At 50.0% G+C, this 16,194-nt stretch overlaps 1 protein-coding gene across 2 annotated transcripts in view; it reads right to left on the reverse strand.

Annotated features, from left to right (window-relative positions):
- Nucleotides 1–1,025: 1,025 nt before the first annotated feature.
- Nucleotides 1,026–16,194, reverse strand: part of TGFBRAP1 (transforming growth factor beta receptor associated protein 1) — a 63,162-nt gene continuing 47,993 nt past the window's right edge. For both annotated transcript variants that reach the window (XM_039232650.1, XM_039232651.1), the window contains exons 6-12: nt 14,754–15,095; nt 13,088–13,145; nt 11,187–11,330; nt 9,134–9,277; nt 8,485–8,644; nt 5,484–5,917; nt 1,026–3,646 (exon numbers count right to left, since the gene is read on the reverse strand). In XM_039232650.1, the coding sequence (XP_039088581.1) occupies nt 3,470–3,646; nt 5,484–5,917; nt 8,485–8,644; nt 9,134–9,277; nt 11,187–11,330; nt 13,088–13,145; nt 14,754–15,095 (1,459 nt within the window). In that variant the 3' untranslated portion in view covers nt 1,026–3,469. The remainder of the gene's footprint in view (nt 3,647–5,483; nt 5,918–8,484; nt 8,645–9,133; nt 9,278–11,186; nt 11,331–13,087; nt 13,146–14,753; nt 15,096–16,194) is intronic.

A 16,194-nucleotide genomic window follows, 5' to 3' on the forward strand; every position in this document is an offset into this window, starting at 1 on the left:
TTTGCAATATGGATGATTCGACACCTCACCTCTACTATCACCCACATGTACTTGGAATCTACCAGGCGGAATGGTATGCGGTACAGGATTAGAGCGGTGAGGTCAGCTGTGTTAATACAGACACTCCTCAGGGCTGGCACAGAGCCTAGAATGAAAAAGGAAACACGGTAGGGGTGCCTACGTGAATTAGTTAAGCGTGCGACTCTTGACTTTGGCTCAGGTCATGGTATCACGGCTGTGGGATCGAGCCCAGTGATGGGCTCTGCACTGAGCATGGAGCCCGCTTGGGATTCTCTCTCTGCCCCTCCCCTGCTCATGCTCACTCTCTCAAAATAAATAAATAAAGATAAAAAAAAAAGAAATACAGAAATGAGTTATGAAATTCATTCGACAGGGTTTCTCGAAGGCTTCATATGAACAGGACTCAAAGGGATGAAGTAAAATTTTAAAGGTGAAACAAACAGAAAAGTTCTACTCATTGAATATGTTCAGAGTTAGAAATCCATGGGCGACAGGCCTACTTGAAAGGCGTTTGGCTAAAAGGTGAAGTATGTGAGAAGTTACCAGAAATCTCCTTGCTTAATTCCTCAAGGTATGATTGATCTAAAGGTAACAAATGTCCAAGAGCACCCCGAGAATACACAGAAGACAATTTCAGAAGAGGATTGCTTAAAATTCAGTAAAGTTACAATGGGGTGCCTGGACGACTCAGTCGGTTAAGCGACTGACTTCAACTCAGGTCATGATCTTGCGGTTTGTGGCTTTGAACCCCACTTGGGTTTTGTGATGACAGTGGGGAGCCTTCTTGGCATTCTCTCTTTCTTTTTCTGTCTCTGCCCCACCCCCACACTCTCTTTCAAAATAAATACACTTTAAGAATATTTCAAACTTATAAAATTCAGTAAAGTGATAACTTTATTGGAGCCATGAGGTCCAGATGAGTAAGTTCCAGAACCCCTGGGACTAGATATTGAGGCAAGTGGAAACCACCACTTTGCCCAGATAATTAAAAAAAGATACAGAAAGAACAAAGAATTAAAAGAATTTTAATAAAATCAACAAGTTTACATTTGTACATCTTGTGTATTTGGGACCCGATCAGGGGTGAAGGATAAAGTTGCAAGGACAGATTTCCGTAGGAGAGCGAGCGAAAAGCAAGGGCTACCCTCGTTGTGTGCGACGGGCACGGGTTTGATGGTGCAACCCCCTGGCCTCCTGAGCTGCTGTGCACTTCTGACATAAGCAAGCGCATTCAGCAAGTTCATGGGCAGGAGGCTTCCTGCTCTGAGCTCAGGCCCAATGCTCCACCCACATCCTACAGGCCACGCCCACATTAATACCTGCGGGGCAAGGTCAGAGAAACTGGTCATAAAACCCAACAGCACTGCCCCTCGAATATTAATGCCAACTGGGTTCGGTTCATGCTGTTTTAACTATAACGGTTACACAGAACCTAAGGAGGGGAGAAAAGGGCTGAGCAATGTTCTAATTGTTCTATTCAATGGCACAGTCACAAAACGGCAGGCCTTTAGAGAGAGCTATGTGTTTCGTTTAAAAATCTTATTTGCAAAAAGGGCCTGAGGGCGTCGGAGAAGGATGAGAGTGAGGTACAGTTCTGAACACAGGAGACCACTCAGCTTTAATCCCCGTCATTCTAAAGGATGGGAAATGTTTCAGAAAACTGACCGAGGTTTAGACAGAGTAGAGACTCATGTCCCCCGAGTTAGGAATGAGCAACTGCAAGGTGCTCTCGAGATTTTACCCATTTTGTGTCCAGTGAAACACTGCTTTTGGAAGCGTGACACCGCACATGCCAGGGGCTTGTTCTCTGAAGAATAAACACAAGCTCACGAGGTGTAACCATAACATGCACCGTAATATGACCATTCCGTAACAGTCATCCACAGGCTGTAAAGTCATGACCGGGCTTGGGCTTCCTCCCCATGTATGTAGTATGTGGTCGAGTTACAAGAATTTCTTCTTTTATTCTCTAGGTCGAGACACAGGGAAGAAGGCAGCTTTGCCTCTGCTTTCTTGGGCCACTCAGAATCCCAGAAGGACAAAGAATACTGACCATTATTAGTACCTTGTTTAGACCACGGACAGTGAGCTCTTCACCCCCACTCTGGAAGGCTCGGGCTGACGAGAGAGGTTGTATTCCAGGGCCCTCTCCTGTGACACACACAAGCTAATGCTTGTTTTCCAGGCATGACAGCAGAGGGTACAGTGTCTAGTGTTAGTTCTTAATAGAATCATTCATCCCAAAGATGAAATTCAAAACAGGGCAGTGAAGGAAGGACAGCTTCGGCCTTCTCTGCGATGGCAGAGACACGAGATGAATGAGTCTGTGAACAAGAGCAACGCCTCCTGTGAGTTCAGGAAACCTCAGAGCAGGCATGTAAAGTGCTGGGAGGTAAGGCAGCCTGACTGGACTTCCTCATCGGGGTGGAAGCGCCCAGCAGGAAAGATGACATCTCGGTCACGGGCAAAGGCCACTGTCACCGCTGCCCGTCCTGCAGAGGGCGTGAGGGTAAAACCGGCCTCTCCTGAGATTCTGCTCAGCTTGTGCTCAGAACGTTTCCCTTTTAACTTCCCGAGTGTTCAGTAGGAGGTACATTTTAACAAGAAAAAAAAAAGTCCCTAACAAGTATGACGGATGAATTTTGAAACAAGAGAAAAACTGCAGGGATGACAGAACTTCAAATAAAAATGTTTTGTCAAATATGTCAAATTGGCAGGTGTGACAGTACAGGGCCTGACACGTGGGCCCTCACCTGCCACAGGTCACCTGTCTGCGGTCCTCTTACACATGGGGTGCGCGGCTTTTCTCTTGGGGCCTCACCACTTTCCAACAGGGCCTCGCTGGCGAGGCAGCCGGAAGCGTACACATTTCCCTGAAACAGGGCGCTCAGGTAAACAAGGCAGAATCCTTTAGGGGTTGAGAGCCATACGGGAAGTAGGAAAGAACAAAAAATTTCCCCAAGGTCAGCGAAGGGCAAAGGCAGAGCCCACGAGGTAATCCTGGAAACAGACAGTCCCCCCTCCCCCCACCTGGCAAACCCCTGCCCACGACTGTGCTGCCGAGTGAGCTGTTCGCCGCTGTGCCACCGTGAAGCACGTTTCCAGTGCAAACGCACATCTGAAGCCTAGGGTGTTGGGGCGGGGGAGCCCAGGATGTCCGGATGGCCAAGGGAAGGCTCGCTTTCCTCGCAAAGTAGGCATTTGTTTTGGATTATAAAGTACCGGGACGGGTGAACCCTCACATGTGTATTTTCGGGATTTTCCATTTACATTCAGTGTAGAGTGGTCAGCAGTCAAAGGCCCCTGGTTCACACTGACCGAAGTCTCCCTGGCGCCCAGATGTCACCCCTCCATCGTGGCTGACATGAGGGCAGAGGTGGCTGCGCTCTGTACCCAGCATGCTTGGTAGAGAACTCAGGGTCCTCCTCACACCCCCACATGGGCCTCTTCAAGTCCGTGCGCCAGGGCCAGGGGGGCTGGCGTTCGTGTGTGTGCTGGCAGCACAGTGGGTGTGGACGAGACCACCATTTGGATACCTAACAAACACGGGCTCACAAAAGGGATTTTGGCACATTTGGCAGACCTTTTTGTCCGAAAGCCGAACTGAGCTTCCTTTTAGCTTCATCTGCAAAAAAAAAGAAACAAAGGCAGAGGACCCAATCAGCTAGAGTTATACCAGGTTTTCAGAGTGCACATGCATTACCCTGTAGATGATTATGACTCATGAGGACTGATTTGTTGTTGTTTTTTTTTATTTTTTAAGTGTTTTTATTATTTATTTTGAGAGAGACATACAGAGCATGAGTGAGAAGGGGCAGAGAGAGAAGGAGACACAGCATCCGAAGCAGGCTCCAGGCTCTGAGTTGTCAGCACACAGCCCAACATGGGGCTGGAACCCATGGACTGTGAGATCATGACCTGAGCCGATGGAGCCATCCAGGCGTCTCTCATGAGGACTGCTTTAATATCAATTTCTTTTAACAGAATATTAGAGGGTGGCTCAGTTGGTTAAGCACCCGACTTCGGCTCAGATCACGATCTCCCAGTTCATAAGTTCAAGCCCCGTATCGGGCTTGGTGCCATTAGCGCAGAGCCCGCTTCAGATCCTCTGCTCCCCTCTCTCAAAAATAATAAACATTAAAAAAAGAAACCCTAGAATATTAGAAGTGAAAATAAACAAAAACGTCCCTAGTAACTAGAGAAGTAAAAAAAAAAAAAAAAAAGGCTCCAAGACTGCTTTCTTATTTTATAAAATAACTGCTGCTTGCCGGCCAAGGCATTTCACACAGGCCCTCTCTGAGCTCTGTGTTTGAGCAAAGACTATTGGAAAGTCATGTCATGTTAGAGCTGAATAGAGCTGTATAAATCATTCAATTCCTTGGTCCTCTCTTTTGCAAACAAGAAATGAAAGGCACAAATAAGGGACTCCATCAAAGCCATGTGGTTGATTCATGGCACATTCCTGCCTGGCCCTAGGAAACATAATTTCATTTGTTTAAAGGCAGCTAACAAAACTGTAACAGTCTCAGTTCTGCTAGGTGAAAAGCCTGTTTGCACAATTCACTGGTGTTAGCCCAGGCAAGTCAGCCTATTGGCAGGACCAACTACCAATTTAGAGAATTCACCCTGTACTCATTAGTTTCATCAGTCATTCAACAAACACTTATTAAACACCTTTGAGATTCCAGGCTTGGTTCTCAGGATACTGAGATAAACAGATGAAGTTCCAGGCCCTCAGAGAACCCAGTCTAATGGTGAAGGGAGACAATTATGAATGCATGCACGGAATGTGCGGGTGGGTGAAGGAGGGGGCTTATCTGATTGAAGGGATATAAAGGTTTCACGAAGGAAAAAATACTAAGGCTGGGTTTTGCATAGTCATTCACCAGGCACAAAAGCAAAGGTTAAGAAGGTCTCAGGTGGCAAAGCCTGTATGTGTAAAGCAAACTGTCACATCTGGGAGAGTCCACACGTCCTGGGAGGCAGCAAGAGATGGAAAGGGCCAGACCAAAGGAGAGGAGATGGAGCCTTCCAGGCCTCAAATCCTCCACTGGGGAGTCATGAAGGCTTTTATGTGGGAGGAACATGTCAGGCTCCCGCTCTGGAAAGATACCTCTGCTGCCTGCAGAGTGCGGGCCTCCCAAGGAGAAGTCTCCAGAAGGGGCTATGAACTGGGGACTGTCATGGACTAAACGTCTGTATCCCCCACCCCTTCCTATGCTGAAGCTCTAATTTTCAGTGTGAATTACTGGGGAGGCAACAGAGGGTGGGTGAGGTCATGAGGGTGGGGCTCCCAGGATGGGACTCGGGCCGTGATGAGAAGATGTGTCCTGTTGGTGGGAATGCAAACTGGTGCAGCTGCGCTGGAACACAGTACAGAGGATCCTCGCAGGTACAAAAACAGAATTCCCACCCCACTGGCCATTCCACTTGTGGGCCTTTGTCTGAAGCCCGGCTCTCACCTTGTCGTACTTATAGATCAGGTTTTCGGACTTGGCCAGGCCGAGGGCCACCTGAGTGGTCCTCCGGGCATGCACGCTGTCCCTGACGGCCCCGGTCAGGAACGGGCGCAGGAGCTGCACTGACCAGGTGTCCGGCAGCAGCTGCAGGACCCGCGCAGCATCGAATTCGGCCGCGTGGTGGTTCAGGAGGTCCGTGGCGGCCACAGTCAGCTCGGGCACCATGGGCCCGGGCTGGAGGTACATGGCCAGCAGCGTGTGGAAGAGCCGCTGCCGGTACGGCGGGTCTCTGCCCTCGGAGCGCCACAGGCAGTAGTCCTCAGCCGCCGAGAAGTCCCGCAGCTCGTGCACCAGGATGCGCAGGGCCTCCTCGTGCTCCTCCAGCTTCCCGTGCAGGATGGCGCTCTCCATGGGGAGGCCGGCGCCCCGGACTCTGTCTGTGCGGCAGCAGCCAGTGGTTAGAGCCAGCCCCGGCGTGCCCCCAACCCCTGGGTGCTCTCAGCCTGAGAAAGCACAAAGCAGAGCCGGCTACCTAGACGGTTTACGCCAAGCTCGCCTCTACCTCCGTGCTGCAGATCTGGGTGCTCCTGAAGGGGAAGCCAGACCCTACGGATAGGTAGAGCCTAACCGCGGAATACGTAACGCTTAGTGGCTGAACCAAACAAATGACCTGTCATCTCAGCAGGCCTGGCGAAACAGGGGCATCATGGCTCCAGACTTCCACGTAATCCCACACAGTTCCCATGTTCCCAGTACGGGGTCTTTGACAACAACAGAAAGGCACTACGTGGACTTAGATTCCGACAAGAACCCTCTCTGCCAAAAGCGTGTGGTGAACCCCTTTGTTCCAGCTGAAAATTCGGTTCGCTGAGAAGAGTATGGGTTCCTCTCATTAACAATCCATATCAACATTACTCTAAAGCTTTTGTTTCTCCCGCAATTTAAGGTCCCAGGCTCTGAGCAAAATGATACCACCGCAGAAAGTTCTGCCCGAGGCCCTGCCCGCAGTGGCCCCTTGTTTGCCACTCCCTCTGTAACCTAGGAAGATAACGGGAGACCTCTGCCTGCTGTAGGACATTCAGAGGACAGCTCCCATTTAAAGGGCCAACATTAATGCTGGAATTCTAGGCAGTGGGACTCGGAGCGTGGCCCTATCCTGGCCTGAGGTACATGGTAGACGCCCGCAACAAACGGCTGGCTCTACAACACTAGCAGCTACAGCACTAGACACACAGCTGCAATGCGCATCCCTGTCGTCCTCACAAGGAACGCTCACCAAATAGCCGCTAAGTGGCTATAGCACACGTAAAGCACAGGAGGGGCACGGAGATGGTTGAGAAAAGACCATGGCTGTGACCTACACTCTCTACATCAATCATCCTGTTTATATTTGACCCTCGGCCACCTGAGTGGGCAGGCTGCGCAGGAAATGTTACAGCGTGCCCAGGCTGACCACGCCGAAGTCACCTACCAAGGGGAAAGAGGTAGTCTCTCAGTTTCCAGTGTTCTTCCCTAGTGCTCTGGCGGACACCCCCTTTCCTGTAAGCTCCCTAGTCTTACCTTTGTGACTGATCAAAGAGCACCTTCTCCGAGCTCCCTCCCCTCCACCCCACGTAGGGCTCCTATCTGCCGCTATCTGCATTCTCATTAAACTGAGGACAAGAACCAAGTTACATCCACCTTTATATCCTCAGTGTAGCGTCTGATACTCTCTCTACACATGCTCACAAACGTTAGCTGACTGAGAACCTCATCAACTAACCCATGACTAGTGTGAGATTTGTATGAAGAAATGTGTAAAGCAGGAAGGAGGATGGGAGTCAGGAGTGACAGTAATACTGTTTTAGCAACCATATAGCACAGGCACCGCCCAATAAGCACGGACAGCAGCCGTGAAGGACCAGGGTGGCTGGCGTGTATCACGGCTGAAGGTCAGCCCCGGTACTGTCGCAGACGGCATTCTGTAAACGGTCCTCTCCATGGTTTATGTGATGTCACAGTTCTTTTGTGTGTGTGCTTTTTCTTGGTAGTTTTGCCACTTAAAACGGGCCCCAAGCACAGTGCTGAACAGGCCTCTGAACACAGAGGCCTACTGTTTCCGAGGACAGGAAGGCCATGATGTGTATTACAGAGAGCTTCCTTCAGGCCTGAGCTAGAGTTCTGTTGGCTTTGAGTTCAACGTAAATGAATCAACAATACGTATCAAATAAGCACTCATAAAACAAGGCTGTGTATGGACAAAAATGTGAGCACACGTTTGCAGGAACCTGACCCTGCATTTCCTTGGGAGCAACTGTTCAGGACTCAGTAATTCAATGTCTGTGGAGACTTTATAGCCCACAAGTTATAGACATAACTACAGTGAATAATGAGAATCAACTGTAGTTAATGGTCAAAAAAATACTGTAGATTTAAGGAGAAATACATTATTAATCCCAGTGAGGACCAATCTGAAAATTCTGCATGCCAAATAAACACATCAAAAATCTAATTAATTCTACCAGGTGCAAGCACTGTGCTGCTTTGTGGCACTTTGCACAACACAGAAACCGTGGACTCTGCACCCCAAGGTGACTCTGCTCCTGTCCAAGATGCCTGTGGCTCAGGGCTCACAGCTGGGAACCTGGAGCAGTCCCAGTGGGCTGCTGGGGGCAGGGGGTGCCTGTAGGCAGAGCCTTGCCCAAATGCTGGTGCCATCCAAAGGAACTAAGCTTCAAGGGCACCGACGTGGAATAAGGCAGTCTAGATGAAGGTATGCTCTGCAGATACCAGACTTCCAACTCCCGGGGGGTAGCTTTGTGTCAAGGGCTAAAGGGCCAACATCCCTTTCTACAGGGTGGAGGCTTGAGACACTTCGCCCCGCCCTCCAAGAAGGCTGCCTTTGCGCCAACAGAGGCCCAAGGAATCACCCCATCAAAGCGAGGAGTAGGGCCTTCACCTGCACCTCCCCCTCCCCTGCGGGCAGAGTGACGGGTAGGGGAGAGGCTGGCGGGCTGCTGCTCACCTAGCAGAAAGTGGACTCGGTACAAGTCTGACTTCTGGAGCAGGCGCCGCAACTTGGCCTGCGTCTCCGTGGCTTCCGCGCCCGGGCCACCGGCGCTGGGCCTCTGCTGCAGCACCTCGTCCAGGTAGAGGAGCGCCAGGCGCGTGTGGTACTCTTCCTTCTGTGGAAAAGGACAGCGCTGCCAGGCAGGAGGCCAGGGCGGGGCACTGAACAGAATGCACGCGCGTTGGACCAGAAATGTCTCAAAAACCACAATAGGGGAAGGTAGACTTAAAGTCTAGTCTGAGAAGGGCCACGGGATTTAGGCATTTCCCAAAAAGGTATAGCTTCTCTCCTTTCCTTTGAGGATAATAACACAGAAGGAAAAGAGAAGAAAAACAGAAGCTGAATGGACACAAAATGGAGAGTAAAGAAAAGGCGACGTGCTCTCCTGCACTCTTACATTAGCCTCCCGTCCTCTAGACCATCCAGGAGCACACTAAGTACCCAGGGAGCATTTAGACTATTACGTTAGATCACGAAACATCTACGTTTAAAACACTACATTAGAACCATCTGCCAAGAAGCTCTCTGGTCAAATTCTATCTCTTAAGTTACTACTCTGACATGGCAGCCCTGCACGTGTTAGTCTAAGTTCAAAAGTGCTCACCTGCAGTCTCCTGTCCATGACCAGATGTTCCAGATACTTAACAAGGGCTTTAGGGTACTTCTTAAGGCAAGTGATAATATTATCTGGATTAAAACTGTTCTGCTTTTCATCCAAAGGTCTCCTGGTGAAAACTTGGACTCCAACCTGAAAGAAGAACAGTAATTTAACTATCTCTTTTTCCAGACTCCAGATTATCTTTATTCTGATCACTGTACATTTATGTCTGGGGAAAATCATTGTCAAAAGCACGGAGATACAGCAAAACAGGACGGGGTGAGGCACTGGCAAAGATCAAAGAGCCCGGCACAAAGATGGGAAACTCCTCATATGTCTCGTCGGAATTTCTTCTAAAAGGGTCAGAAATCAGGGGCGCCCAGGTCACTAAGTCTGTTAAGCATCCACTTCAGCTAAGGTCATGATCTCACAGTTCATGAATTCACGTCCCATGTCGGGCTCTGTGCTGACAGCTCAGAGCCTGGAGCCTGCTTCAGATCCTGTGTCTCCCTCTCTCTGCTCTACCCTATTTGTGCTCTGTCTCTCTCTCTCTCAAAAAAAATAAATAAGAATTAAAAAAAATTTTTTAAAGGTCATAAGTGAAAGAAAGAAACATTAATTAACCCAAGATGCAACAACTGTGTAATATTAAGACAATCTGCAGACAGGGATGGTCACTTGCTGACTAGTACGTGAAGGAACAAATACAGTACTGAACCTTCAGTAAACTCGGTTCTCCACACACAGGTATCCACTATGTGGATCATCTATGCAGATCGAAGGCCCATCCCTGAGCAAGTTTCCAGACCGCCTTCCTGTGCCTGTTGAATGGAGTGCCCTGTGGCCAATTCCATCCTCTGTGGAAATGCTAACTGGTCAGGTAGGAAAGTAAAGGCGTGCTGTGCTTCCCCAGGGCACAGACATGTGCACATTCGAACACACACATGTGCACACACACGCACACATGAGAAATATAGCACAGCTCTCCTGAGTGTGAAGTCTGAGTTCTATAAGCCTGGATTTCTGTCTGTGCTATACCAACTATTTGACCTTGGGGAAATTTCTAGAGCTGAGCTTTGCTTTCCTCATCTATAATTCCCCTTTGTGATGTTGCTGTGGCATTTGAAAGAGATGAGACAAGTCGAGTGGCTGGTGCATCACTGGGCACACAGGATTCTGGGAATGATGTACTGGTACCAGCTATTAGCACTGGGAGGAGCCCAAAGCTTTCAGCAGTTTTGGATCTGTGGTGCAGGTGTGCATGAGTGTGTCAGGGTATGTTGTACGTGCATGTGCACAGAGGCCAAGTAAACATGGAGTCAAAAGTACGTGAAGCACATGGGCTCAGACCTCCCAGTTCAGATAGTGCCATAGAGAATACACCCCAGCTCAGAGTTTAAAAAGGCACATGTGACATGCAGAAAACTCTACATTTAAGACGAAGTTCCTGCGTCAGGAAGCTGAGTTTCTCTCTCCAAGGGGAACCAAGGAAATGTGTGTTTTTAACGCGGACGGCTGAGATGCCATCTCTCTTCCTGTCCTCCTTGGGCTTCACAGAGGAGGCCTGAGCTTACGTGCTGCCCCTCGCTCCCTTTCTCAGCCACCAGGACCGCCAGTCCTGCACAGGGCTCCCTCCTACCTCCAGAGCCACAACCGTCGTGCAGGGGGGTGCGGTGCAGAGACAGAACAAGGGTCTGCCTGCTGTGGCCCAGGCAGGGTACCACGTCCTGCAAAGCGACAATCTGATCCTGCGCCAGGCCACAGAAATCAGAAGTGCCACCCTCAGTCAGGCATGGGGGTTCACACGCATACGTTTTTCAGAAGATGCTAAGAATGGGATCTGGCTACGCTTTCTGTTTTTCTATGGAAGGGGCCTGCCCAACACAGATATGCAGAATGGTACATCTGAGAGGTGCTGACATGTAGAATGTCCCAAGAGCTGGCATTCTCACGATGAGCTGTTAGAAGGGGAGGAACACCATGGAGGGTGAGGCTGTAGTATGGCTGGCTTCTCACCTAAAATCACCCACTGCCCCGAACGCATGTATGAAGCACAAACCTCCTCACTTTTCTGCAGGACCCAATCAGCGTACTTCCACACGAGTTCCTGGTCTAAGCTGTAGGTAAGGAAATCAACGACATATTCGTACAGGTCTGAGCGAGTGGAGTCGTGAATGTCCCCATTCACAATGTTCACCCACAACTGGAAAGGAGTAAAGAATAAAAAGAAACAGAAGGTTACATACCTTTTAGAATTACCTAAGGAAGGGCATATGTTTACTTATCTGGCCTTTCAATACTTAAAAGGAGTAGGACAAATTTCAAATTTTGAATGCCTCAATCAATTCTACATTTTTCAGAGGAATAAAGCAATATCGAAGACGTGGTCCAAGAAATCAAGAAAATAAAGCATCACATTCTTTTTCTTTCCTTTCTAATGTATCACAGTAATACAAAGAGAAAACACAGTAAATGGAAAGAGGTAGATGTATTCAAAGTGTTTCCTCAGGAGATAAAACGATCACTGACAGCATCTTGACACAGGAGAACTTACCTGCTTGTATCAGCCGTTTCCACCCTCCCCACCACAGGAATCCTGGACTTTGAAGTCCTTTATGGACTGGATGGGTCAGATTCTGTGCTTTCAAAAATTCTGGCGATTCTGTCCCCTAGTGTTCTGTCCTGTGCACAGGGGCTCACAACAGCTGCTAATAAGAAAAGTCCCTCGCTATTTCATCCAGAAACTTCCCTGCTGTGTAAACCAAAGTGTACTTTCGGAAATCCAGAATGAGGCTGCATCAAAAGGGGGTGGAAGAGAAGGAGGCTCCTCGGCCTGTCCCGCCTCCCATTACCTCACCCACCTTCCCAGTGTGCTGTCGTTCAGGACCACGGCACCCGCAAGAAGCCCAAGAAACAGCACTGGTGGCGTATACTGTGCACTTGTGATATTAGCATATGAGCTTTTCTTATGGTCCCAATTTCAACACCAAATTCCTCAAACCAAACAACCTAATCATACATACACGGAAATGTGTCATTTTTTTTAAGAGTTCTGCCATATATAAAGATTTATTTCCTATCCCTTGGATTTTGCAAACCCTACTCTCTATAGCTCTGCCCTTATTATTACACTTACATCAAGCTAGAATTCTTACCAGTCATGTGTTTTGCAGTATAAAAATGTTATCCTTGACACCCAAATCTACCTTTAGCCATTGGGTGTTTTGATGGAAACCCATCAACATTTCTTTTTAACCTCATCTGCCACCGTGTTCCATGATGGTGACGGCATGCCTGGCCTCGCCAAAGTCATAGGGCTGACTGTCACCTGGGGCCTGCTGCAAATGCTCTCTGCCATTCTCAACACACAACAGAAGACGAGTGATACCAGATACCAAGAGACAGAAGGAGGAGGTGTGAGATGAGGTGAGGCGGGACACGACAGGAGACTAGAGACTGATGCCTCTTTATCTCAAGCTCAGCCTCCCTGCCAGGGCCACCGGGAATAGTGGTTCAAATCCCTGTTCTGCCACGGAGCAATGCCGTGACCCTGGCCTCGATCAGCTTTAGTCTTCTCGCACGTAACATGGGGAGAATTATTTACTCTGCCCACTGGCAACAGTCACTGTCATTAACAGCGGAGGTTATACATAAACTGTTATTTGCAGGCTGTTTTCTAATAAGGCAGTGATGTCCCATGCCTGGTGGCTCAGTAAGAAATCATATTTTCCTTTCTTCCTTGATAATGTCCTGAGAGAGACGTAAAGACAAAGAAAAGAAAACCTTCGGCTGACGTTTCTCAAGGAACTCACTTTCTAAAATGGTTGTTATTCTTATTCTGTGAAAAAGGGTGTAGATCAGACAAAGGTGGCCTCCACTAACTTGTGGATTCTTCCCCCATGTAATGCTGGGGAAAATGACAGCAGTTTTTAAGGAAGGCTGAAATGCTTCAGGACTAACCTGCACTGCAGCAGCATCTTGGTGATTATAATGATATAGCAGTCCAAGTGCAAAGTACCTGAAAGAAGACAACACGGTAAGTGCACTCTTTCTCCGCCAGCTGCTGTGGGTGGCGCCCCCCAGCAACAGCTGCCCCCATCTCCAGTCCCTCGTATTCAACTCAGAGTTCAACAACAATTGCCAATGACAAAAAGACCCTCATTTCTGTTTATTTTCTTCTGGTACTCAAATGCATGCCCCCTCAACTTCCAAAAAGGATCATATTCAAGTCTAGCATAAGCTGAAAAAATAAAACAGTAATTAAACCACGGAGAAGGACCTTTGGAATGGCTTTACAATTTTCTCAAATATTAGTATGATTCTGTATCTCTTCAGCATAATCAGTGGTGTTTAACATTTCAAGGTGATGGTAACATTGCAAGGTGTTAGAAGAATATTCTGGAAGTGTGCCATCTCTGAGCTATTACTGAAAGAAGGGGCAAGGCGTCTGAATGTGAACAACAGCAATACGGGCCATCGGCACCTAGCCACTGGAGAGGACAGCAGGTCGGGGGAGTCCTGGAGAGGGGCCCTGAGCTTCAGTTCAGGTTTCACAACCTGCCATGGCTCTAGGCAAGTGGACTGTCTGTCCCCCATTTCCTCACTGGTGAGTGGAAAGGGCTAGTGACAGCACTGACACTGCCCGTGCGGTGAGCTGTTCCAGCCTCCCGGGTTCCACTGCGGTGTCCTGCTCACGGTCACCCCCTCCCCAGCCGGTGACGGGAACAAGTGGGCACAGGGGGATGGTGGAGTTCTTCCCTCCGAGAGCAAACTCTGAAGATAACGAACTACTCGCTGGCGCCCTCCTCTTTCAGGCAGTTGCCCTGACTGTGTGGACCCTAGCATTCCAAGTCAGCACCGTGAGGCATCGGCAAACAAAGTTGCGCCCTCCCGTGGCGTCTTTGGGACACTGAGGGAAAGTGCCGGGAGGAGTGAACACCCACTCAGCGACCAATCACCAGCCCTGCGTTGTCTCGGGCATCTGAACGGGATCCGGCCCTATAACCCCTGCGGTTTCTGTGGGATTTTATCAGTACTCCTGCTGTCTCACATACATAACAGAAACCACAGATCAAGAATCTCACCACATGAAGGAGTCTGGGGACCCTCCCGTACCTGCCCACGCCAGTCACTACAGTTCACTGTCTTTGTGCTACGGCAAGGGGCGGCTGCCTACCGACGCATGCTCATAATAAAGGCAGAGTTTTAAGCCATAAACTTACATCAACAAGATCAAGTCCCCCTTTTTATCTATTTATGTGGGGTGTCCAACTATCTGTGCAATCTGGTCACCAGGGACTCAAGCCTGCTGCCATGTTTAGTACCACATGTGGCGTCTTGCGTGGGTGAGTCCTGCATGGAACGCCATGGACACGAAGGCCAAGAACCACTTCCTTTACTACCTGGCCCTCGACTGGCTGTGGTCACTGCCACTGAAGAACTGGTAGGAGACCTGATGCTTTCCAAGAACCCTTCTAGTTGGTCTCAGGCTGTGCCCAGGGGGCTCTCTCCCGAGGGGCACTGAGTTGTCACCACAACGTCATAGCGGTCACCTGAGGGGTGACGCCCCTTCACAAGAGCCTCCCACTGCGGCGGAAGGGCCAGCGTGTGGGGAGGGAACACTCACTTCTTGTGCTTCTCGAGCCAGGCGGCGCTGTCTGTCAGAAGACAGGAGTTCTCGGTGACCAAGAGGTCCAGCAGACTGTCGTGGTCTGCCTCCGCATACAGCTTAAGCAAGGCCGTGTCAATGTCCTCTTTGTAGCCATTTGCTACCTCTGTGCTGCGGACTTCGTTCAGGTAGCTCATGAGGAAGCGCTTGCACTTGGCCATCTTCTCCTGGTCCCCCTGGGTCAGCTGGTTCAGGTCTGCATACTCGTGGAGAGGAGGGTGGGACCGTGTGAATGAGGAGGAGGTGGGCAACAGGAAGGGGTAGAGAGAGATCAGCTCCCGGACATCAAGCTGGCCGCTTCTGCAATTACAGTGTCAAACTAAATGAAGCAAAAAGAGAGAGAGAGTACACATAGGCACACAAAACAACACGGGGGGTGGCGTGCATGTCCGCACACATTAACGGGCTGCTGGAGGCATGGGGAGCACATCAGAGCGAGCGTCCCAACGCACAAGCCCAGCAGAGCACTGCTGAACCATGTGCCACCACGCGGTTCCAACAGCAGAGAAGGGACCACAGCGAGAGGCACACCCCCGCCAGGGCTGCTGTGCAATATCAAGGCACCTGAGGCAGCGCCAACACCTACTTAGCACCAGACCCCCTGGAAACCAAGCCACAAAAGGATTGCGAAGGGGACACATCACTGTCCAATCAGGTGAAATACAGTCCAGCGCTTCTCCCAGCACCAAACTATAACCAGGTTTGCCGAAGGGTCCACAGAGAAGGGACTTGGCAATCTTACAACAGGAGCTGCCAGAGCACTTGTGAAGCTGTATCTGTGGTGACTCTCGATGGCCTTTCATAGCATAAGCTTAGGCCGCAGCTCAGACGGCCAGCGTGGTGTCCTAACCTCCGAAGGCCGGGGAGCCCAGCTGGTAACGTCCTGCCTCGACATCACCACTGACCCCGTCCCCACCGCGCCTGCTCATCTTGTCCACAACGAGCCAGAGGTGGCACTACCGAGCTGCAGGCCTCAACCTTGGCCCAGAGGCAGCCCCACAGACACAGACGCAGGGCCCCCAGACAGGAATGGGGACCTCAGGTAGGGCCCAGGGTCTACACTTCCTGTGATGTTTACTACATCTGCCTTCCTTTAAGCTCTGTCTCCTCCTCCCCATCTTCTGGCCTCTGGCCCTCATGGCTTCCACTCCTGCCCTCTCCCCACTTCCCTGTGGTTCTGGGCCTCCCCAGGGTGAACTTCAGACCTCTGAGCTCAGCATTCAGGGCCCTTCCTAGCTGCTCCCAGTGACCTTACAGCTTTGCCTTCCACCGTTCGGCTCATGTTTCAAGGTTTCAACTCCCCCTCATTGCCTCTCCAGTTTACAAACTTCATGCCTCTCAGCCTTTGCTGGGTGTTCCCTCTGCCTCAAGCAATGGTCCTCTGTGGAAGCAGTTTGGC

The sequence above is a fragment of the Hyaena hyaena genome, unplaced genomic scaffold (assembly GCF_003009895.1).
Source record: "Hyaena hyaena isolate Hyena2069 unplaced genomic scaffold, ASM300989v1 scaffold_68, whole genome shotgun sequence".
Taxonomy (NCBI): Eukaryota; Metazoa; Chordata; class Mammalia; order Carnivora; family Hyaenidae; genus Hyaena; species Hyaena hyaena.